Here is a 24,800-nt window from a genome sequence, read left to right on the forward strand (position 1 = left end):
CTAATTCAGGCTCCTCCACAGTGGTGTTTGTTACATCAGGAGTCTACTGTCGAAGGAACCGGAAGAGAAGGAGAGGTGCCAGTCATCACATTCCAGCACATTTAATTCTCTTTATCATGCTCTCTGTTTTGCGCTGGAAGGCGCATTGACTAACTAACTTTGACTGTCACCTCTATAGGGCTTGAAAGTGATGACGTCAAAAACGGCCAGGGAGTACTAAGTTGACATCAGATTTCTATTTTGGATCCACTAAGGTGTGACCAAGAGTACATGTACTCTTGGTGTGACTTTGCTATTGCCTCAGTATGTGGGTGCATAGCAACCCACTCATGTCGTATGCAGGGGTGACTTTTACTTCGCCACCAGTTGTAACCCCGCCCCCAGTAGCCAAATCAGTCAGTTTCACTGGTAACATCACCTTTCTGAGAGCAAGACGGCTTGAAATGTGCTTGGATCCATACAAAAACTGGATCCAAGTGGATCCAATTTTTGAATTTTTGAAATTGTTGCTATGCTGTGACGTAGCACTTTCAAGCCCTATAGCTCTCCTGCTCTTCCTTCTTGTCACCTCCCATGTAAAATTCACACCATCTGCGCTATGTCTCACTAATGGGGATAACGATAATGATTACTTTTCTATCGACAATACTACTCCCTGCTATGACTGGTAAATGTACCAGTACAGTACTTCTAAAACACGTACATACTGTCACTATGGACCTGCCAACTTCAAGGCTGTTAATGTCGGCATTGGTAAAGTTGGTTGCCAGATTTTTGACGCATCCGGGTCAGAATTGTGCAAAGAATACCCCCCCCCCCCCTAGCTAGCCCTTGTGATCTGATTGTCAAGTGTCTGCTTGTTAATTTCAGTTCTGAAAATATTGGTCGATGTCATTGGAACTGGCTGAACCTTTTTTTTTTTTAGGATTCTCTCTGCCGCTGGTCGAGTGGTATATGGTATACCGGTACCGCGTAGACGTCTACCGAGTCGAGTTGTAAAATTGTAGTCTAAAATAATATCTACAGAAGAGTTCACGGGGTTATGGACTCTTGACCTGAGCTCCTTGCGAACTGGGTCGTATGCATCACGTGTTCTCGTACTGGTAGTCTCGTACCGGTAAATGCAGGTCGGGTGCAGCTCAGGAGGCTGCCTGGCGTGTGTAGGCTGCATGGAAGATCGTTTTGCTCAGGCCCGGCACATAGGATCCTGGAAATCGTATGAGCCCATGCACATGACCCACGCGACTCCCTCAAGCAAGCGCGCGGCCTTCGAAAATTTGAAGAGATAGCCCGCTCATCGACAGGCGTGCGCCCAGCACTTTGTGCACTTTTTTGCGTGTGTTCCTTGAGAGCATGAAGTCGGCCGCCAGTTTGGTGAGGCGAGTAGATCTACGGCCAGTGTAGTTTGGATTGGTGCATACCTTCAGCGGTCCAGTCAGTTTCTCCTCCGAAAAGACCCGGTCCCCGACGACCAGCAGGAGTTGTCGAAGTTTTCACTGGTAAGAATACTGAGCTGTTTCCGTTCTTTCGCGTTCCGGTTTGCCAGAGCCGGGCACTCGGTGCTTGGAGCTAGCTGGCATGTACTTGTTGGCGGAAATGCCCTGCTACTGTACGAGCTCGTAGTCGTGTCTGCTGGTACTGGCAAGCCGCAGTTTAGATTGGCTTACAGTTAAGCTTTACTAATTAGCGCAGTATTACATACCTCGAGGGGACTGTATATCCGAGGTTCGATATATAAACTGTTATAGCATAGTGCATGGTCCTCCAAGCAAAACAGTACTTATCTCTTTGTATCATCCCATATTGTATAACACGTCATTATTTTCGGTGTAATTTTAATTTCGGTAATTACGTTAGAAAAACCAGGCACCTAAATTTAGATTACACCTAAATGGCACTGGAGTATGCACTGTATGTGATGGGAATGCTGGTCACCTAATTCTACATTACACCTGAAACCTGGCAGGTCCCTACTATCGAAATTTCACAACTAAAATTACATGTTATGCAGTACCGTAAAAGCCTGTGTATAGGCCCCGGGCGTATAGAATAGCAGCCTCTATTTCCTGGGCGTATACAAGGGCAAGGACGTTATTTTGGAACCGGGTGTATACTTGGAATACAAATGTTGAAATTCTCCCCTGGCTCAATACGGACTCGAAACTGTATTATTATTATTTATTATTCTCGTATCCGTCCCGAAAGGGACTCACGACGGCAGAATTAACCGTGAGCATGTGTGTGTGAGAGTGGGAGAACGAAATGAAAGAGAAAAGAAGAGTCTTGTAATAAAGGTCAAATTTAAGAAGAGCAATACTAGACTAAATGGCTGAGCAGATGTTACTCCATTGTTTTCTGTCGCGGGCATAGGTGCCGAGATCACGAAGGCAGCTGGGCTTAAAAATGCAGATAGGTGTGAGGCGGACGTCTCGCTGGAGACTTGTGGTGAGGCAAGAGCGGGGTGCACCTATTCGAAAGGGCTGACTGGTAGCATATGTACAGAAAGCAGTGAGAGCAACATTTGCAGGGATGTCACTTGGCTGGCGTAATATATGTCCTAATAGCTTCCACCTGTCCCGCTTGGCCATTTCACATACAGAGCATTGGCCAGTAACAGCATATAAATCTGCATTCGAGATGACATCTGGGTAGGTTATTCCAAGGGTACACCGCAGCTGTTTCCTATGAAACACATCTAGGCGCTTTTCTTGTGCTCGAAACTGTATCCAATTCATTAATTTTTTTAGCTGAACATCCACACTATAATTACAGTATCCCCACTTCAATGAAGCAGTAACAGTGTTCTGGTTGGGAAAAGCAATCCTGAAACACATCCATCAACATAGCAGTAAGTACTGGGTGCCGGTACCTGTGTATATACTGGTATTGCCAGCACGCCTGGGCGTATACCGTAAAGTACCATTCATCCCCCTCCCACGCCATGTCGCTTCCCAGCTGGGTTTTCGGCAGGGGGCGGGAATTAGATCAAGGCTGTCAAGTGCAGTACGACGTACAACAACGTGGACATTCTGACGGTGCTGGATTGTGCATAGTTTTCATCCTGCGCTGGCACGTATTGTGTACAGCAGTGAATGCGTCGGTTCAACATCGTATTTCGTTGCATCTGCCGAAGGCGCTTCACAGGCAGAAAAATGACAGGGGCGGCAATTAGGGAGGGGGGGGGGGATCAACGGTACTTTACGGAACATAGGCATGGGCGCTATTTTGTAATAAAAGTGTTGACTTTCCCTGACTGGGCTTGTACATGTGTAGGGTGGGCGTAATTTTGAGTGGGCGGATATAGGGGCTTTTACGGTAGTATGTTATATGGAGGGTAGTATGTTATATGGAGGGTAGTATGTTATATGGAGGGTAGTATGTTATATGGAGGGTAGTATGTTATATGGTGGGTAGTATGTTATATGGAGGGTAGTATGTTATATGGAGGGTAGCCCGTACTAGTACATGCACTCCAATTTCAGAAATTTTCGGTGCTCAATATTTTCGGTATGAGGGCAACAGGCTAGGTTAGGTGAACAGAAATTTTCGGTACAGAGAAGCAGTTCCCCTATTGGATTATGTGTGTTAGTGTTTGTTCGGTGTATTGAAATTTTAGGTGTGAAATAGACCCACCGAAAGTACCGAAAATAAAAGTACACCGAAAATTTGTGAAATTACAGTACCGTAAAGTCTCACTGTATGTGTTCTGTGAAAGAAGTCGACAAAACGACCGCAAAAGTCAGTAAATAAGTACCTGCCCTAAACGAGAGAGCTTGGAAGCTCAGGGCCCGACGCTATGCTTTTTTTGCCTAGCTAGCAGCTCATCATGCATGCATGTTATTAGAACTGATGGAAATGTTTTTTCCATTGATTGGCTACATCAAACTTTCTCTTTGCATTCGAGGGTAATACGACACCGTCTACCACCTTGATGACCTAGGCAAAAAAAGAATAAGGTTGTTATATATTTTTCATTTCTCCTATTTTATTTTCAAGACAACCTGGGATTCGAACCCGCACTATCGCCCTGCATGCATTCCCCCGATACACTTCGCATGCATACTCATTCTTCCAAGATGCTTTACGTTATGATCTTGCATTTGAAAGCCCTATTTGAATATTGTGGCCAGCTGTCTTTGATTGCACGGTATGGTACGGGACAGGGACGGGATAGCGCCAGGCATGCCGATGGCACAAACAAACAAACACGGAACGAGAGAGCTTGGAAGCTCAGGGCCCTGCGCTATGCTTTGTTGCCTAGCTTATCGTAACTGATGGAAATGCTTTTTCCTTTGATTAGCTACATCATTGTATTGCAAAAACGTTTCAATGAGATACTGAAGTAACGTCTTCTGCATAGTTACGGGACCGGCGCTGACTCTGCCGATCACGGGCGTTCTAGAGTCGACGGGATGTCTGTCCTGACGTTTCCTGGGACTGGCGCTGACTCTGCCGATCACGGACGTTCTTCTTCTTCTTATTATTATTATACTGACGGCAACTAACATCCATTCTGATTGCATTTACTCGTCTCCCTACTTCGTATTTCTTTCCAGAAAATCTCCCCATACAGCAGGGAGTCGTTTACATAATATGACTCCCTGCTATACATCTACACGACTGTATATACGTTATAATAATTATGCTATTGGCCTACATGCGGGCTGGTCGACAGGCGGCTCAGCCAGCCTGCTAGTGGGATCTCGGCCTCGCACACATATCCACACAAAATGTTACTGCACTGAATGTATTCCCCTCGGTACACTTCGCATATATACTCATTCTCCTGTTGGTACCGTACCCTTGATGGTACGGGACAGGTACGGAATAGCGCCAGGCATTTCGATGGCACACACAAACAAAAATATTGGGGCCAGCTGTCTTTGCTAGTACGGTACAGTACGGGACAGATACGGGATAGCGCCAGGCGTGACACAAACAAACAAACAAACAAACAAACAAATAAACAAACAAACAAACAAACAAACACCAAATTAAAGCTGTGTGGACCCTGGCTAGCGCCAGACGTTACTGAAGTAACGTCTTCTGCATAGCTACGGGAATTAAAGCTGTGTGGACCCTGGCTAGCGCCAGGTGTTACTGAAGTAACGTCTTTTGCATAGCTACGGGAAAAATACCCCCTTCATCTCTTTGGATATGTCTGTTCAGTGAAGTCAAGTTCAGCCTGATTAACACACTGCCAGAAATAAGTACGGTATGGTTCGCACCTACAGCTCGTAGTATGTGCATCTACATGGAAAGTGACGTCCCCACTAAACACAAGTCAGGTCCAAAAGTTAGTTCGGGCCCCACAGTCAGTGCCCGCAAGAAAGTTAGTCCGGGTGTGGCCACTAAATTCCAAAGTATTGTAAAGTTCGTACTTCGAAGAACTTACTCATTTATGGACTTTTTTTGATAGTATGCTTCTTGATAATTTTGGCTGCTACGCTGTTGAAATCTGAAGAAAATGTTGAACGGTCTCTGCTTGGATGACAGCTACACCATAGCTCAGCAGTCAGAGCATTGCTGGCCTCAAGTGAAGGTCCCTATAATTGTTTTTGTAGTTTGAGTCCTGGCGGCGACAGTAAATTTTTTCTTCAGATCCCGTTTGCATCTTTCCCTCACACCAGCGGCTATAAAGTTTCAGTGTATGTTCTCAGAAACTGTCGAAAGTGCTGTCATTTGTTTGTATAATACCATTCCTATAACGAGAATGTAGACTCCTCGCATGAGCAAGAGTACATTACACACACAATCGTATGTTAAGTACTCTAAGTCTCTTGGCATGAGCTGCGTGGGTCGATAATGACAGACATGTTGGTGTGTGTGTCTGTGTGTGCATGCGCGCACGTGTTTGTGTGTATGTGTGTGTGTGTGTGTGTGTGTGTCTGTGTGTGTTTACTGTGCACTGTGCGTCTGCGCACATGTGTGGCTGTGTACACGTGCATGTGAACGTGTGAACCTATTTTTTGCACCAGGATGGCACTGGCGGCGAAGTTCCAGTAATCAGTGCAGCCACAATGGCCTCTCTCCGTAAGTAGCTCACGCTAGTGCTACTGTGTGGTGAAATCCGGTTGCGTGGGTTCATGCCCTGCACCAGTGCGTGGCCTGGTGTCAGCAGCTGCACAGCACACGGCGTGACTTTGACCCGGTTGTATTTCATTGAGCATAGCGAGATAATGCGTTGGTCATCTTTCACCAGAGAGGAGAGCTATCTCAGGTCATTAGCGCAATCTCTACAGTATACAGTGACACACGCTACCGCTTTTCCCCGAATATAAGTACCACCTTTTTTTCTGCACTAAACTTCAAGGGCAAAGTAGCGAGTGGCGACTTGCGGTCGAGCGTGACATTTGACCTATGGGAACATATTGAAACAACATGTCTTAAACCTGATAATGGGGCCGGCGTGCGACCTATGATCGACCTGTGATCGAGCACGCCTTATAACCAGTTGAATACAGTATGTGGCCATTGCTGTCTGGTGATTTGCCTAGTGCACATAAAACTCCAGAGTACTGCGAGTCAACAACCATTCGGCGCATACCGGTATTATTTTTCAGCTATTTTCGGCCTGGGCATTTTGGCCGAAAATGTGTTGTAGCTGAAAATTTGTTTTACAAAGTTCAGTGTGGCAGTGGCAGTGCAGACAGACAGCAGCAGTACGGATTTACTATATCCAAGGAACTCCAATAATGATGACGGTTTTCCCAATAAGACCAATGTTATGATGCTCCATGTTACTGAAGTATTAACTGTGATCATTGGTTTCGTAGAGCCCCATTCTAGGAGGTATCTACATCTGCTTTGTTTCAATGTCCAGCCTAAGCGAACGTGTTGATCAAGCATAATTGCTTGGTTGACGCTGCCGCGTGAATGCGTATAATGAGGAAGTCCTTATCCAACCATGCATTTCTGGACACGAGAGGCACATAGTAGCAGTGAGTGAGTGACGGAGGGCACTGAACCTCTGTGAGGAGACCCAGTCATACCTACTGCGGAATGGGAACACAAACTTTGATCGTAAAAAAGAGAGTGATTCATGTCTCTGTCCCAAACCAAGGGAGCCCCCGACGGGCGCTTACACCCTTTACTTTCGTTTGTAATGCAAAGATAGTCATTATTCATTTTTCTTCCATTTCCTTCCATTTTCTTCCCATTCTATTGTGCTTCAGATATTTTCTGCGTCCAATTGATGGCCCTGCTTGCAGTGTCTGCTATGGCCAATGCCTCCGGTAAGTGTACTGTGGTTTGGTTAGGTGCGTCCGGCATTTGTTGTCGGGGGAAATCTGGCACCCGGACAAATGGAAACTACACGGGAAACCTTAGGACTCAAACATGGAAACCGCTTTTTTAATAGCCGCATCTAACAAATAGGCCAATACACTATTATAGGTTACGTATGCTTTGGTGGGGTGAAGCAGTGAGTTTGCACAGGCAAACACGTACAGGATGAACCATGATGATTTCAATACAGCAAACATGTACGTTGAATATGCTGTCCAATTTCAACCGTTTTCCAGGACCGATTTGAATCAGTATGAATCACCCATACAGCAGCTGTCTGAATTCTTGACCCTCATACTGTGCGTTTGTGTTTAAAAAGGATGTGCACACACCCTCTACCCTCAGGGTTCGCAGCGAAGTTTGGAAGTCTGGAAAAAGTTTGGATTTTATAATTCAATTTTCCAGGTCTGGAAAAAGTTTTGAAAAGGCGCTCCTTTTGGAATAGTTTGGAAAAAGTTTTGAATTTCGAGTTTTTGGCCGTGGATGTGCTGCACTCCTGCAGTGCAAGTGGCCGTTTTGACTACCGGCTGGGGGTAGTACCGCGATAGAAGACGCGCTGGCGATGTGTGGTGTTCACTGATGTACGAGTCTCGTACAGTCATTTCAGTGCAGCTCAAGCGCGGCCGGTGATGACTTTTATTTGGCCGTTTTTCGTTACTGGCGCTCGCGCTCGACTTTGATTCTTTGAAGTCGGGACAGCAAGATGGCGAGGTCCTTTCGCACTCAGATGAGTTTGCTGGCGAGGATGAAGCCGTCTTTTGCGCCGTCTTTTGCGCTGAGACGAACACCAGCTATGTAAATGTTTCATGACTTTTATTTTTTTGAGTTTGCTTTTATTTTTTTGAGTTTGCTGGCTAGGATGAAGCCGTCTTTTGCGCTGAGACGAACACCAGCTATGTAAATGTTTCATTGGAACCCCTTCTGGAGGCGGATTTGAACTTACGGAGGGGAACTGAGTTACTCTCGTCGTATGAATTCCCTTGCTATTTTCGGGGGCTCTAGCTGCTGAAGGCGATGCCATTGCAATGTACCTTGGTGAATTTGTTGATGGTAGTGGTACCAGGGAGGATTTTACTACTCCCTGGTTGTACTCATAGTGGAGAATACAGTCATGCAGAAGAGATTCATAATTTATTTTTCCTGCACGAGTGGGTTTGGAAATTCTTGAAATTGGTTTGGAAAAAGTTTGGAATTTTGTGTGCTTGGTTGGCTGCGAACCCTGTAACCCTGTGCACATCCCCTGTACCCTGTGCGCATCCCCCTATACCCTATGCACCCCCCCCCCCCCGGTACCCTATGCACATCCCCCTGTAGAGGAGAAAGTTTCAAATAGGAAATAGGTTGCAAACCGGAAAGGGCTCAATATCCACTTTCTTCATTTTGATTAGAAAACATATGTCACAGTGCGACTACGATATGTTTTACTCCGAGCCAAAATGTCATGGCTCTGCCATGACCAGAAGCGCCATACCAAGCAGGTGAGGTTTTGACGTGTTGCTTCGCACTGCGGCTTGAGTTGTACGTCTTTCGAATTTCAACTTCTTGTCGCAGGTAAACAGCCTCTCGCCAATAAAGCACCGTCCAATGACAACTAATGGAAGCACAAACAAGGCTTATTGTTGCTCTGTACTGGCCATCGTGGAGCAATAGCATTTGCCTACTTTCAGAACTCAGGGTGAATTTGACGTGCACGCTAAAACCTTCCCGGTTTGGAGTCACCTCTGGTTTGAAACGAAAAATTGGGCAACTTGGAGGCAACGGGCCAACACAAAAGAATGGCTCAGTTTGATCGACTCTGGCCTCAGAGCAAACTTTAACATGTCAGTTGCCTTCCACAAACATATTTCGAGTGAACAATCCACGCTGACGATCGGTATGGGTCTGTCTACACAATTTTGCTGTCAAACTGTTCCTATTTGAAACTGTCTCCTCTACCCTGTGCACATCCCCTGTCTGTACCTGCAGATTCATGCGTGTTTGGCACGATCCAGAACGGTACACGGAAGTGCTCATGCGACGGGGACTTCAAAGGGGCCTCCTGTGACCAGTGTAAGTTGTCTACCGTATTATCTCTAATATAAGGACAGTCTCCAATAATAGCACGTCTCCAATAATAGAACACCTTGGGGCGGCATTCAAAAAATAAAGTGCTCAGTCTCCATTATAAGCACACTGTGTAAATTCATTATCTGTACCGGCGAAAAACCCCTGAAATGTGTGTGTCTGACATGAATTTGGCATGGCAACGTGCCTCTGAAATGAGGTTGAAATAATAATGGAACAGTCTCCAATAAAGGAATGTCTCCATTAATAGCACGGGGCGAAGGTACATTGAAAAAATAAAGGACCGTGCTTATATTAGAGATAATACGGGTATGTACAGTCCATTTCAAAACTATAGACGCGTAGGGTTTTTGAAATATTTCAAATTTGCCTGGAGCTTTTTGAGAATAGTTTTCGGGATATTGCTCAGGTCCGCTCCACAATTACTCTCATATAGTTTCTAAACGATTGGATAACAGACGCCCAATTTGGAAAAAATTATGCACAGAGTGATCACAGATTTTATGTGGTATAGATGGCATGTGGCCTCAAATTTCCTAAGAAAAAAATGTTTCATTTATGGGTGTGCGGGTCAAGGAGAGTTTCGTTTTGAAAAGAATACTGATATGTGGGACATCAAGGCATTCTCGCAGTCAAGACAATCTATTTTTCGTTCTGTGGTGGGTGGGCGGGGGAGGGTCCTACAACTAACTAAACTTTTTTTTTTCGTTTCATGAAAATTATCGATGTTATGTTATGTTAGCTTTATTTTACTTCACCATAGGTACAGGCATTGCTGCCTTCTTGCTGTGGATCATAAATGATGCCACAGCTCCTAGGCTATGATGAAAACTAAAATAGTATGATGGATTAACCCTTTGTCCTTTTGCCCAAAATGTATGTGAGGGGTACCTACTTCAACAAATCCACTCACCATACCCAAGCAGCTGATATTTTGTATGCACACTTTATGTTTTCCTGAAAGCTTATGATAATTGTGAACTAAAACTGCCGTTTGGGTTGCATTCCTCAGGTGGGCGTGGCTAATCAAGAGTATCAAAACTGATTTTTCGGCAAAATCGGCAAAATTCAAAGTTCAAGTTCTTTCCTATGTATAAATAATGTGCAATTTGTACAAGTGTGACCTGGAGTAGCACCACTGGCATGTTGGACAAACACAGAGCATTAGCCAGTGGAGCGACAGTGGCGACATGCTCGACATTTCGGCCCCGTGTGGCGACTCTCCTCGCTCTGCGCGGCTGTCGACCATGAGTTTGACGGCGCGCAGGTGACGGAGATCTGGACCTCTCTGGGATTGAACTGCGCTCCCGCTCCACGTGCTGCGGCACTCTAGCTGGCCCTGCTGCTCCACAACGAGTAAGACACGGCGGTGGTACACTCTCCTCACCACTCGAGTGCTGTTCTGCCGATCCTGCACTCAAATCGGAGTGGTCGACATGTCCGACAGTTGGGTCGACGGGCCGACGGCTACAACATCATAGTCCGCGTCGTTATCAAAATCAGAATCAACCCCTTCAACTAAGGCTTCGTCCAGTTTGTCCTCATCATCAGAGGACATAGGATTGTCGCTCGGGTCACTCCAGCTATCCTCAAACAAGCGCTTCATCTGCATCAAGCGATCTGCGTGCTGCCATGTCTGAAGTTACGGCGCAAGCAAACTTCGACTTTGATTTCCTGAAAATTTTCAAATGGCAACTAGCCCCAGCGACCCGTGCATCATTCTCTACATAGCATAGGCTGTGTGCACGTGAATTTTCATGTGGATCGGGTGATCCGCGTAGCTTCCAGGTCGCTTTGAACATGCGTGGGTTGAACCGTACACAGGTGTACGGTTCAAGTATGGGCGAAAGGACAAAGGGTTAATATGATCAAATATGAACAGTATGGGAAGTAATAAGATGTCATGACTGTCAGCAGGACAATTATAAAAATACCATGCAACAGTGTATTTATGTGTGTTGTGGTTGTACATGCAGATAATATTGATGATAATGCCGGATGGCTTAGAACTGCCTGTATTGTTATACAGATAGATATTCTAATCGAGCATTACATGTTATTGCTCCATCTTGTCTTGTTACCGTATTATTTCCATTCTCAGCCCTGGGCTTATATTTTTTTCAACCAGTCCTGAGCTGCATGTGTGTGTGCTCCTCACTGGCTTTGCTCATTCCGCTTTTCTTTTGTTCAGTTGGCTTATGCGAAGGCTAGCCAAGCTTGCTTGGTGATGTCAACGCGAACAAGCATAATAATAATAAATTAATAATGTGTGAAGTGTGTGGATTACAGTGAGGGCTGCGTCCCACCGGCCTGTGTGGATTCACAGGAAGTGTGAGTTACGAAGTCTGAAGAAAATGTTGAACGGTGGGATGACGACTACACCATAGCTCAGTGGGAGCATCGCTGGCTACAAGCAAGGGTCCCTGGTTCGAGTCCTGGTGGTGACAGTCAATTTTTTCTTCAGATTTTTCCCATTTGTGTCTTTCCCTCCAACCAGTGAAACAATAATAATAATAATAATAATAATTTTGAAAGGATTGGGAGAACTTCAAATTCAAAGGATCAATTGGGGAAGTGAACTGCCTGAAAAGAGAAAAAATCGCCAGACCCACCAGGACTCAAACCCGGGACCTTGCTTGTCATGAGCAATGCTCTAACCACTGAGCTATGGGACGGCGCGCCTTCTAGGTTCAGCCCCGTCCCATAGCTCAGTGGTTAGAGCATTGCTCATGACAAGCAAGGTCCCGGGTTCGAGTCCTGGCGGTCTGGTGATTTTTTCTCTTTTTTTCACTTCCCCAACTGATCCTTTGAATTTGAAGTTCTCCCGATCTAAACTTCACTTCTCAACTCCAAAAAACGGTCTCTTTACTGCGATTCAAACCAAAATTAAAATTAACATTCCACCATGTTAATTTTAATTTTAATTTTGGTTTGAATTGCAGTGAAGAGACCGTTTTGGAGTTGAGAAGTGAAGTCTAAATGTGTAAGTGGCTGCGTTGGAGTTTGCGGACAATTAAAAAAGTTCTCTCAATCCTTTCAAAAAAAAAAATAATAATACTAATTTAAAAATTCGACGAGGAGACAATAATTTTAATATGGCAATAAGTAGGACGAGCTGAAGCGACATTTGGATTACTTTATTAACAAAGTAAGCGATGGAGACCATGCAAAAACAATGTAAAGGGTAAGGAAAAATACATGTAAGAAGAAAAAGGCAATGGAAAAAAAGATGATTCGAACAAGTTTTCGTACAACACTCTTCAGGAATCACCGTTGTACTAAAGAACAAAATGAGAACAAAGGAAATAATATAGATGTCATCTGCCCGGGCTTTGCTTTCAGCATAATTTCCGGGCACTCCTGTTGCCTGCTGTTGCCTGCTGTTGTTAGTTTCTGACATGCGGCGCAACTACATTGTACTTCGCTGGTGATCACGAACTGAGAAGCTCATGCAGCTTGGAGCAGCTTACCAGAAGACGAAGCAGGGCCAGATGGCAGCCTGGAGCGGACCATCTGAGAGAAGGAGGTGACCTAGGCCTTGAATATGTATGTCAAGGCGCTCGGGACTCTTTTTCAAACTACGGCATGTTGTACATAAACATTGCGCGAAATCGCGCATCTATGAGCGACATCCACATAAACTGCTGAGACCACGGTTGTGTACTCGAATCTCATTCTGAGCACCCTTTTTTCTTCCTTTTTTCAGCCGTTTTTTTGCAAAAAGTCCTCGAGCTCGATTTTTTTTGATCGATCGTTCTTCAAGGAAAGACGAGTGGACAATCGATCAACAGGGCCGAGGACGAATGCGTCTGGTTGGAGTTCTTGCGTGGCACAGGATGACCAGACACACATATAGATACATTGCGACGATCTAATCTGCACAGTGTTTCCTAATACCGCACACACGACGGTAAGTACAATTCATGTGATTTCAAATTGTTTGTGATCTACAACGTCGCGAGCAGGACGGAAATACAGCAACAGCACGACAACCGTTATACCAGGCAGTAACCAACAGTCACCTCCGTCACATTCTCCAGATCAGAAGGCAAGTGAGGCAGTGAACATGAAGAAATAAACTAGTAAAGAATGAAAAGTGAATAATTCAAAAATCTCAGAAACGTTGAACGTAAAAAACACTGAGAACAAGAAAAGTGACTTACTTCGATGGCAAAAGACAAAGCGAATGTTCCTCGTATGGACCTGGCTCTTGCGGAATCAGCCACACTGTGGAACCATGTGTTTGATTCCACATGGATGGCTACCTGCTCCTCACCAACCAGCCTCCATATTTTCTGGGACCCAGAAACGTGGACAAAACGCAAGGATCCCTTGATCCCTTGCACAGGAAATGGCAGTGTGGACGCAAACGTGTACTTGATTTTGCACGTAGTGTGGTTGCGGCCTACAGTCCATTCATTGGAAACTGGCACCCTTAGGGCCGATTCCCACTACGGTACCGTGAGTGCCGTGCCGTGAGTACCCATGGTGATTTGCTCACGTGAGGGGCAGTTTTGGCGCGAGTTCATTCCGTGGCTCCTGCCGTACCGCGCCGTGGACATTCCGGTGCCGAGGGTCTCTGGGGGGGTGGAAATGGCATGCCGTGGTATTCCGTGAGGTCGAATGCAGTGAGTAGTAGGTATTTTACTACTCCCTGAAAGGAAGTTTTTTCTTTCTTTTGTATTTGTGGTACGAAGTTTTTTCTTGGCTTTTGGCTTTTCGATTGGTTGATTCTTGAGCTTTCTCCAGTCATCTCCCCCGCTATTTTCCCTCAGGACCAAAGTCAGAAATTGATAAAAATGGTGATCCGGCCTGCCGACGGAATGCACGGAATGATTGGGCGCAGGTGTAAATCACTCTCAGCTTCAAGCTCGTACCGTGGGGTACACGTGACCTACCCAAATCGTCGGCACGGCACTCACGGTACCGTAGTGGGAATCGGCCCTAACTTTTTGGTGTCTCTGTCACATAGTTGTAGATATCGTGAAAACAACAGTACATTCTGCATTGTGTGACCCGTGCAATTACTCCTTGCCACATTTGAGGCCAGAAAAGTCCAAGAACAGGGAAATAGAAATTCAGCCAGGTTTTACAAAATTAGGACAGGTATGCCATGGCAACATGTATGGAGAAGCAGATCCCAAACCCAGATTTTTGAGATTTAAAGTGGGTTTTGATCCTCAATTCGGCCCAAATCCGACTTTCAAAAGCCAGCGGGCCAGTTTCCAATGAGTGGACTGTAAGATGTTGTGTTGGGCACAATCTACGGATAACATGTAACGGTTTGGTCCTTACTTTTAAAAAAATATAACCCTTGGCTCTCCATCCGAGTCTATCTTGCACATTGGTCCATTTATAATCCGGCACCATTCGTACATGTACTTCGGAAATTCTGCTGGATTGGGAGGGTGCTGGATTATCGAATTTACTGCTGGAATGGGCATGAAGAGGACATTTTGATTACTGAAAATTACACTGGTTTATAGAGGGTGATGTTTATAAAGTGGTGGGTTGAAGAGGGACGACCTTATGCAAATATGCACTGCCTCACTTCTTCAAAACCAATACTGGCTTCAGAATCTATGATCATAAGAGCCAAATGTAGTTTTTGGCTGACCAAGTCTGTTTTATGGATAGCCGTGGCCCGAAAATAGGTTTTTCGTTGCTCATTTGCCTGAATTAGATTTTATCCCCAATCTAGAGCGGTCCGATACTTTGTGTGTCTGTTTCTATAGATACATGCTGGGGAAAGCAGCTTCGAATAGCTCCATCGCGCAAACAGGTGAACTACATACAAGCCATTGCCACCTGCAAGGCACTCGATGGCAATAGCGGGATTTGGACCCTGATGCCCAGGGAATTTCAATCGTGCGCACAGGTGTTCCTGCAAAAGCTTGGCTTCGGAGCAGAGAGTCCAGTGCTGGCCGACTTTGTCAATTCGTATGGAGGTGGTGTCCTGTACAATAATGGCAGCTTTGACCCGACCGGAATTGCTACCATCACGCTCTGCATACTCAGTAAGTACTTGATCTCCTTATGTGCACAATAGGGATAATTCCAAGATTGACCAGAGTGCTCAACACCACAAGGACGGAGCAAAACAACAAAGGCAGAAGAGAACAGACAACAACCGGCCAGGCCATTGTTGTAATGCTGCGTTTCATGCGCACAGCAAAGCAAAGACAATCCTCAGACAATTCATAATCTACACATCATTGGGTCACACACTTACCGGGGTATATCCAGGCAAGTGTTTTTTATATTTTTAATGAAAGTGCACATGCATACATAGAATTGAAGAGAACAATAACAACAGCAAGAGAACATTATATTAAGTCAAAGAGTTGGTGGACAAGCCGTTGATTATTCACTCTCATTGTAATATCAAAAAAGTATTCTTTCTAGACCAAAGAGTGGTATATTTGATAACATTTAATAACGATAGAAATATTTACGATACTTCTCCAGAGAACTAGAAAACTTTTTTGATATTATATTTAGTAGTGCAGGTGGAATACCGGACATTCTAATTATCCAAACATGAACCGACAACACAATAGGCACATGCACTAGTATTTGAAAATGCTCTCATGGTCACCATGGTCACGCAGAGTTGCGCTATGGACCTTAGACACAGATTTCACGGATACTGACCGGCACAGCCTGCTCATGAAAACTGAACTGACCAGTACAAATTTAGTGCAGAAACGATTACGTTTTTTTTCCTTAGTGGCTTAGCTGATACCATAACGATCGGCTTATTGGCTAAACGATTATTATTGTACTTGGTCTCGACTCGTGGCCTGGCACGAGGGAAACATGGATGCAGTGAATGGGATTTCGGTCTTTGACCACTTTGTGGTGGGTCTGATCTATTCACCGCCCACCGCTTAGGAGCTCCATCTGCGCCTTGATCCAAGAAGGTGGTGGCGTTCCTGCGGATGCGGAAAACTGGGCCTTTGGCCGAGTCTCACGCGAACCGTGAATTTTTTTGGTCCGACTTATTAAAATGTGCATTTCGCTTCGAACATCAACCAAACAAATTCAAATAATCCCAGGACGGAATAAACTTTCCAGCTATCTAACACTATCATTCAGTTGTCATTTTTGTGATGTTGAAGAAGAAATGGCTCCAACTCCAAAGGAGGCAGCGGCTCAGGATCCTAGTCGACTCGAGCATTTTGCGTCCAAATTTTGTCGTCAGAGGACTCCTGTTGCTTCTCGCGCAACACAGAGAAGGCCTGGTGCTGAAATCAACACCCCGCTGCGATGGGGGATTGTCACGGAGTACCAGAACCTCCTGGGCGATCGTTCTCGAGTGCCTCCTGGCGGATTGAAATCGCTGCAATCCCTGTCTCCTTGGCAAAATTTCAGCAAATGCGTCATCCAGAAACTCGTGCAGAAAGCACCAGCATCGCTCCGTCCAGTTTGCTGATCTCTCTCGCAGTCGTTCACGATGTGGCGACCGATGAATCAAGATTACAGAAGAGATCGTTGAGAAGTTGACCGAAATAATAACCGGCCTTGAGGTCGACTTTCAGGCGACAACCTGAAGCGCAGAAAGGGTGGATTATCCGGCGGATATGGTGCGGAGTCCTCGGATCCGTGAGCGGAGCCGCGATTGCGATGCGTCACAAGATCGCCAGTCTCCGGGGCCAGTAGATTCGTAAAACAGGCAGGGAAGAGCACGCATGGTCTGACTGCATGATATGTCGACACAGATCAGACTCAGTACGCGCACGGTACACGGTGGTCAGAAGTGATTTTTTATGCGTGGTGGTTTACTTGTTCGCCTCATTTGAAGGTGGTGTGGGAGCTTCAGGCGAAAACACCTACAGCCACCATTCTGGTAGTCGCATTGCACGAGGAGGAGGCGAAGTCGATCGTGGAAATCGTGCCTATGGAGTGAAAAAATCAAAGAAGCGCAGTGTAGCTTGGAGGAGGTGAACAAAATGTCGATGTTTTGCAGGTTGACGCACTTGCAGATGCGCCCTGAGACACCAGCAGCGATGAAAACTAGAAGGTCAGGCCAAGAAACGACACAGTAGTTATCTATCTACCGTCTCTTGGTTGATTTTTTAGTACAGGTGCTCGTTTGTACATATGCTTGAGTTTTGAAGTGAAGCGCACATTTTAATAAGTCGGACCAAGTAACTACATCAGTACATGTAATGTATATTCTGTGAATTTCAAAAAAATTCTCGAGTCCAACATCGGCAACGACGGAAAGCGGGCGCATAGATCCGATGATCCCGCAACAAGTCCGTCAGCTGTTTGGACTGACCAGATGAATACAGACAAGACAGAGGCGACGCACTGGTTGTAACCCAACAGCTGATGGTGCCCTTCGCCTCTGACTTCGCTGACTCCGACGGTGAAGTCAGAGAAGCTGGCCAGGGGTGCAGATCGGCGGATTTCAACGGATGACTTGAGGCGCACCAACAACTAGTTGCTTTTCCGGTCTATGCTCCAAATAGGCCCAGACGCCAGGCCTAGCTCGTCGTCGAGCAAACTGGTTCAGGAATCGTCGACAGAACGGAAAACACGAAACTGAAGACCACTCTACTGTCGTCTCGGAAGGTTGAGAACGAACTGCCTCTTCTATCCTCGCCACGCCACACCTCAAAACGAACTAGTCAGTGGTTTTTCTCTAGAGCTAGAGAGAGAGTTTTCATAGTTTACTTCAAGCGGCGACGGAAGAACTCATAATGGAGAACTAACACTGACAACGAATGTCTAACAACTGACGACGAACGTCGGACAACTGACTCTGACAACGAACGTCTGACAACTGACGACGACCGTCGGACAACTGACGACGACATGGCAAAAGGAAAACATGATATCAGAAATTGGTGCCCTCGTCAGCACAAAAGGTGGTGTACTCAGCACAAAAAGGTGCACGTGTCAGCAACAAAGCAGCGCAGCAGCATGTACGGGTCAGCAGCACAGACACAAATACAGCAGCAGCTACGACGAAGAGACAACACGTGCAGCCACATGTACACACAAAGACACAAATACAGCAGCAGCTACGACGAAGAGATAACACGTGCAGGCGCAGGTACAACACTATCCCCTACCAAAAAAAGACATCCACTCCTGTGGATGGAAGCAAAAGTGAAGTGTATAAAAAACGGAAGAAGACAGACCGGAGAAGAAGACAGAAAGACAGGGGAAATGAAATATGAAGCAACATAAACAGGCGACAATAAAACACAAAAGAGGTGGGCCACAACTGTTGAACGCATGACGAGTAGGCCAGGAGGGTTAACACCAGTCGGGAGCCCCGCAAAACTGTGCACCATCAACGGAACCTGCAAGCAACAGATTTTTGCAGAGGACCCCGGCTGGCGAGCTGTTCGACCTGTGTTTGTCCCTTTGGATCTTTTATTCTTAGAACAGCACCAACCTAGTACGCCACCCATCCACCAGTCATGACAAAACAAAAGTACAAATGCATGAGAAAACAGGTTATGCCGACGGACCCAGCGACGCTTCCAGGAGCGGCGAGACCGACAGTACGCACCGACCGAGAAGACTGGGGCAGCAGGATGCACACTGGCCGGCTGTCCGAAAACCGAAGGCGCTACAGAAACTCCGAGAATCACAGGACACACACAGAAAGAGAGAAGGACTGACGCAAACATCTCAGCCATCACCAAAAATCAGAAAAGCACACGAAGGAAGGGAAGAACAGCCAGGAAGAACACGTCGATTGAAACAGGAGCAATTAATCAGTGAGGACACCATTGAGGACACACAAACAAATCGGTTACCAATACGCAAAAGATAATGAAGAAAAACCACAGGGCGCTACCCTGAATAACCACAGGTCTCTAACCTGAAAAAACCGCAGGAATTGAACCTGAAAAAACCGCAGGGATTGAACCTGAAAAAACCGCAGGGATTGAACCTGAAAAAACACGGAACTTATAGTACATCCGCTCGCAAAACCAAAAAACTGAAGAAAAGAAACTGTCAGGGACCGATTGCGACGCACAAGGGCCAACCAGCAACACCCGGAAACCATAACACCCGCAAGGCAAACCGATACAAAAAAACGCAGGATTCCTGCAGACCACCAAGCAGACCGTGGCTCACCATGATCAGACGCCCACCCAGACGAACTAGAGAAACCCACATGCCGAAACACAATTATTACAAAACCACACGCTCACAAAAAAAATTCAACCTGGATCAAGAACGAGAATCCTACATGAAGTTCACACCTCCCACCAAACCGGAAGCCAACAGCTTTCCTACTTTGTTGACAGTGCATGACCGAGCCTGACAACGCTCTACACCATGTACACAGAACATGGAGAAACTACTACTAAAACGGTAAAAACACGAAACAAAACAATATGGATCGACTACATACGAGGCAGCACCTCGAGAACGTTCAGGTGGACATCTGAACAAATCACGCGACACAGTCACACTATCGGAGCAGTCCGACGGCAACTCCGTGACAAGCACAAGTGCACAACACAAGACGAGATCAAAGCTACCCATGCTGAATGCACGACGAACATGCAAACACAAGTTCCAGATTCGAACGAGTAGCGCACGAACAGAAGTTTGAAATTTTCATACACAACAGTACAGTACAGGGTAGTCAGAGCGACACAACTAACACAACGGGGCGAACTTCCAACGAGCATGCAAGACTACACTACGAGTACACACTCGAACACAAGAGAACAAGGTTCCACGGAATTCCTGCCGGGACCCGCGTACCCGAGTCACCCGACGCAAAACAATTATTTGAAAATTCGAAATCGAATACAAGGTACGGCAACACATTACGCAGAGCAGACAATTACAAAGGCATGCTCACCTGAGTAGGAGCTCCGAGGATCTTGGAAAGGGTTGAACAGACGCAGCAAAGCGGAGCCATGGCGAGAACGCGAAGAGGAAAACGAAAAACACCAGCCGGAGAGCGACGAGCTTCAGGGTCGTGGGTTCGATTAGTTGGGCGCCAAATGTCGTCTCGGAAGGTTGAGAACGAACTGCCTCTTCTATCCTCGCCACGCCACACCTCAAAACGAACTACAGTGCATTTCAAAACTATAGACGCGTAGGGTTTTTGAAATATTTCAAATTTGGCTGGAACTTTTTGAGAATAGTTTTCGGAATATTGCTCAGGATCGCTCCACAATTACTCTCATATAGTTTCTAAAGGATTGGATAACAGACGCCCAATTTGGAAAAATTTATGCACAAAGTGATCACAGATTTTATGTGGTATAGATGCTGGCATAACGGTTTTTGCCTAGGTACGCGTCTATAGTTTTGAAATGGACTGTAGTCAGTGGTTTTTCTCTAGAGCTAGAGAGAGAGTTTTCATAGTTTACTTCAAGCGGCGACGGAAGAACTCATAATGGAGAACTAACACTGACAACGAATGTCTAACAACTGACGACGAACGTCGGACAACTGACTCTGACAACGAACGTCTGACAACTGACGACGACCGTCGGACAACTGACGACGACATGGCAAAAGGAAAACATGATATCAGAAATTGGTGCCCTCGTCAGCACAAAAGGTGGTGTACTCAGCACAAAAAGGTGCACGTGTCAGCAACAAAGCAGCGCAGCAGCATGTACGGGTCAGCAGCACAGACACAAATACAGCAGCAGCTACGACGAAGAGACAACACGTGCAGCCACATGTACACACAAAGACACAAATACAGCAGCAGCTACGACGAAGAGATAACACGTGCAGGCGCAGGTACAACACTACTGTCTTTAGCTCAAGACTACTCGCATGTGGAGGGAACTCCAGCCCCTTGCATGCAGCTAGTGTAGACACATACTGAGCCTGGCAGTCCTACATGCCGTATGTAGGAAATGTCGTCAGCTCAAAAGAGGGCGACGGTGATCGCGTCGATTTTCTCAGATCGCGCTTGTACTTTTACACATACATCGATGTTGCAAGTGTACAGTCATGTACATATTCATGTCATGCTCGCAACACTTTCGGTGCATGCACACTTTGTGTGACCCCCAAAAGGGGGGAAATCCCGTACCGAGCGTAAGTACCATTCTACCCGTTTAGCCGATAAAATCGAAATAACCGCTCGATCAATTTCTTATCGACTAAGTAACGAGTTATCGATATATTCGTTTCAGCACTAATTGTTGACTTATTTTACTTCACCAATTGCACAGGCATGATTGCCTTCTCACCGTCCCTTAGGTCCGGTTCTCACAGAAAGATGCAGGAAATTGTATAAGAAAATGCATAGAATAAAGACATACAAGCGGTATAATTGGTGTGTTCCAACTTTCAAGCTCATTTAAAATAATAAGAACTGATTTTGTTTTCGGCTTCTGGCCACTTGTACAAGCTGTGGCTGAAACAAACCGAAAAAACGTCTGAGAGTCAGCCACGGCTGAAAGTCGTGCGCAGGACATTTTTTCAGGATTTTCCATGGTATTAGAGAGGTGAAGTTTCACGTAAAATTCTTACGTCCGTGAACGTAGAGGTGAAAAACGCATGCAGTGCATGTACGCGTGTTGCAGTGAGCAGCGCATGCTTGAAAAGTGTGCCCACCCAAAAAAGTCAAGCACGCCCCTAGATTCGTACACAAACAGTGTACAAAAAAAAACTGAGGCCGGGCGGGCCAAAAATTGGGGCAGACGCAGACGATAAAAATCAAATGTTTTACTTGGCCTCAACATGGTAAAACACATAGCAGTACTCGAGGGTCTGATTTTGCAGTAGTCTTCCAGACAGGCAATACAGTCTTCCATACAGGCAATGCTGTGTTCTCTTTTGCATTGCAACTCACGTTTTTGAGGAAGTGAATTCAACGGAAGCATGACATGTTCTGTTTCTGCTCTTATGACTGATCCTCTCGTGACAGAAAATCTCTACTGCCGCGCGCCCGGCGGTGAATTTCTTGTGATTCGCGCGTTTGACGGGATACGGTACAATTTTTACAACTCTCAATTCTTCTGCCGGAGCCAGCAGATGGAGGTGTTGACACCCGGCGTAGTGGAGTGTGCAATCTATCGCGGCGCCTATCGTGATATATGGGCGTGGGTGGACACTGTACCAAGGAAGATTACCTACACTACTCGGACCAACCTGTTAATAACAGCTCCCGACGTGTTGTGCCAGCGACGTAAGTCTGTGCGGGTGCCACCAGGCCGGATATCTTAACTACCAGTATCTAGGATTTGCAGTGACCTGCAAGTTTGCAAGAACTAGGCCATCATGCTTGTTATTCGAACTGAAGTAACCCCAGTGATGAGAGCCAACTGGTGTGTTTAGGTGTACGGTACGGTATTCAGGTGCGATGCGTGGCATGTACGGGATAGTATGCCATGCCTGGCATTACTAGTCACATGGTCTGTGCCCCCCCCCCCCCCAACCACTGAACAATAACATCAAGAGTCCATAACCCCAAGAGTGTGCAACTGGGGCCTGGCTGCTTTAGGCCCACTGTGCGGTGTAATTCCAACATTAGGTCATGCCGCCGAGCCACAGATGACAAAACTCCGCATTCCACGGTGCTTGGAACCAGGGAGTAGTACAAGCGCAATGAACGTGTACATCATGTTTGACGTAATGTTGGAATTCCGCCGCGCGGATTCCCATTTGCAGGGTTTCACACCCTTGTGGTTATGGACCTCGTCATGCATTTTTTCCATTTTTCAAAATTGTCTTGCCATGCAAAAATGCAATGTACGGGGCTGGACCCCCCACCCCACCTCACCCCGGACAAGTGAGCCTTTTATGAACCCTCTGTTAGTGACTGCATTTCTGTGTTTACACCATTCCCTGAAAAAACACAAAAATCGACAAATGGGTCGGGGCGCCACATTTTCACGCTGAAAGACTGCTGGAGTGCGCCTCCAAGATGTGTTAGAGCTGATTGCCAGTTAGGTGTAGAACGTCAGTACCGTTGGTCAGTGAAGTGCAATGTTTTGAATTCTTTATTCTCACGATGGCACCATCGCCAATAAGAGATAAATTTATGAGAAGGTGAGATTGTGGGTTAAGCAGTTGGAAAGTGATTTACATCACTTTGAATTTACAAGTATGGGAGAGGGTGAGCGCTGCAGGAGCAGATTGAGTTCATCAGCAGTGAGCAGATTTCTTGTTTGAAAGCAGGTCGGGAGGAGACGTCACGAATGCTAGCAGGGAGGGCATTGTAGTATTCTAGGGACTTGTACAGTGGGGAGTCTTTACAGCGATCGGTTCTGGAGGGTGGGAGGTTCCAAGGGCGTGCATGTCGAAGGCTGTACTGGGCCGTAACTTGAGCGGGGGTGTTGAGCATGCGTATGTGTTGTGGGGCATATTGGTATTTTATGGAGTGGGCAAGAAGGGTGAGCTTCACTTTGGGGCGAGAGAACATTGTCAGCCATTTGAGCCGATGGAGCAGTGTTGAATGATTCAGAGGAGTGTAGAGGGGGAGACGGAGGCAGATTCTGGTCGCCTTGCGCTGGATTCGCTCAAGACGGTCAAGGGCTGCGATTGAGAGCGGGGTGACAGCAATGCATGCATATTCAATTATAGGCAGGATATATGTTTTGTAAATGAGAGAGAGTGATTTAGTGTGTGGAGTTGATTTGAGCCTAAAGAGAATATTAAAAGATTTTACGGCTTTCTTCAGCACAAAGTCAAGGTGGGCTGACCATCTTAGGTCATGCTGAAAGATGATGCCGAGGTGACGATGTTGTGTTACTGTTTCTAGTAGGGTTTGCCCAAGTTTTATTTCGGGCAGTCGTGGTGGGGGTCGGTTAGCATGGTAGAACGGAAGGATGACGGTTTCGTTTTATTGACTAGCAGGTGCCAGCGCCCTAGCCGTTCGGCTGCGGCATCGACGCTTCTTTGTAGCGCAGCCTCACACACAATGTAGCTGCCTGCAATGGCAATTAGTGCGGTGTCGTCCGCGAACTGGCTACACGAGGTTGTAGCATTTTCACAGGCAGTGGGCAGGTCAATGGTGTACGCCAGGAACAGAAGTGGTCCCAGGACAGAGCCCTGGGGCACTCCTGCTGGTATTGGTATGAAGGCGGATGTTGTGCCTTCAACCTGCACACACTGTCTGCGTCCTGTCAAGTAGGCTTCGAGCCACTTGTGAGCCTTGCCGTCGACACCGTAGTGGCTCAGCTTTTTCAGCAAGCCTTGATGCCATACATGATCAAAGGCTTTACTGAGATCGAAGATGTGCTATCGCATGAGCTGACAGCTGGTGGTGTTAGTGGACATTATAGCGCAACGTGTAGTTCCTTGGTCCTCATTTCTTCTTACGAAGTTAATAGTCCTGTTTGCAGAAAGGAAAAAGAATACATGGACACGACGTAAGAGTACGATGTGTTTATCGTGCCAACAGCTCCTGTGAGGACTGCTTGGCCCTAGTTGTTGATGAATGGCTGAAGGCTCTTGATGAGAATGAGTTCTGTGGTGTAGTATTTGCCGACATG

The 24,800-nt window shown here is 46.3% G+C and overlaps 1 protein-coding gene and 1 long non-coding RNA gene across 2 annotated transcripts in view; one reads left to right on the forward strand and one right to left on the reverse strand.

Annotated features, from left to right (window-relative positions):
- The first annotated feature begins 1,353 nt into the window (after positions 1-1,353).
- The window catches only part of LOC135812952 (uncharacterized), a 31,971-nt gene continuing 8,524 nt past the window's right edge, over positions 1,354-24,800 (forward strand). Inside the window, exons 1-6 of the mRNA XM_065326170.1 lie at positions 1,354-1,499; positions 5,979-6,033; positions 7,176-7,235; positions 9,253-9,336; positions 15,087-15,368; positions 22,232-22,492. Of these exons, the coding sequence (XP_065182242.1) occupies positions 6,021-6,033; positions 7,176-7,235; positions 9,253-9,336; positions 15,087-15,368; positions 22,232-22,492 (700 nt within the window). The 5' untranslated portion in view covers positions 1,354-1,499; positions 5,979-6,020. The remainder of the gene's footprint in view (positions 1,500-5,978; positions 6,034-7,175; positions 7,236-9,252; positions 9,337-15,086; positions 15,369-22,231; positions 22,493-24,800) is intronic.
- Positions 17,992-20,407, reverse strand: LOC135811889 (uncharacterized). The gene is made up of 2 exons (XR_010552715.1): positions 19,244-20,407; positions 17,992-19,195 (listed from the first exon to the last, which is right to left on the reverse strand). It is a non-coding gene; the product is annotated as an uncharacterized LOC135811889 (long non-coding RNA).

Source organism: Sycon ciliatum, chromosome 3 (assembly GCF_964019385.1).
Source record: "Sycon ciliatum chromosome 3, ocSycCili1.1, whole genome shotgun sequence".
NCBI classification, from domain to species: domain Eukaryota; kingdom Metazoa; phylum Porifera; class Calcarea; order Leucosolenida; family Sycettidae; genus Sycon; species Sycon ciliatum.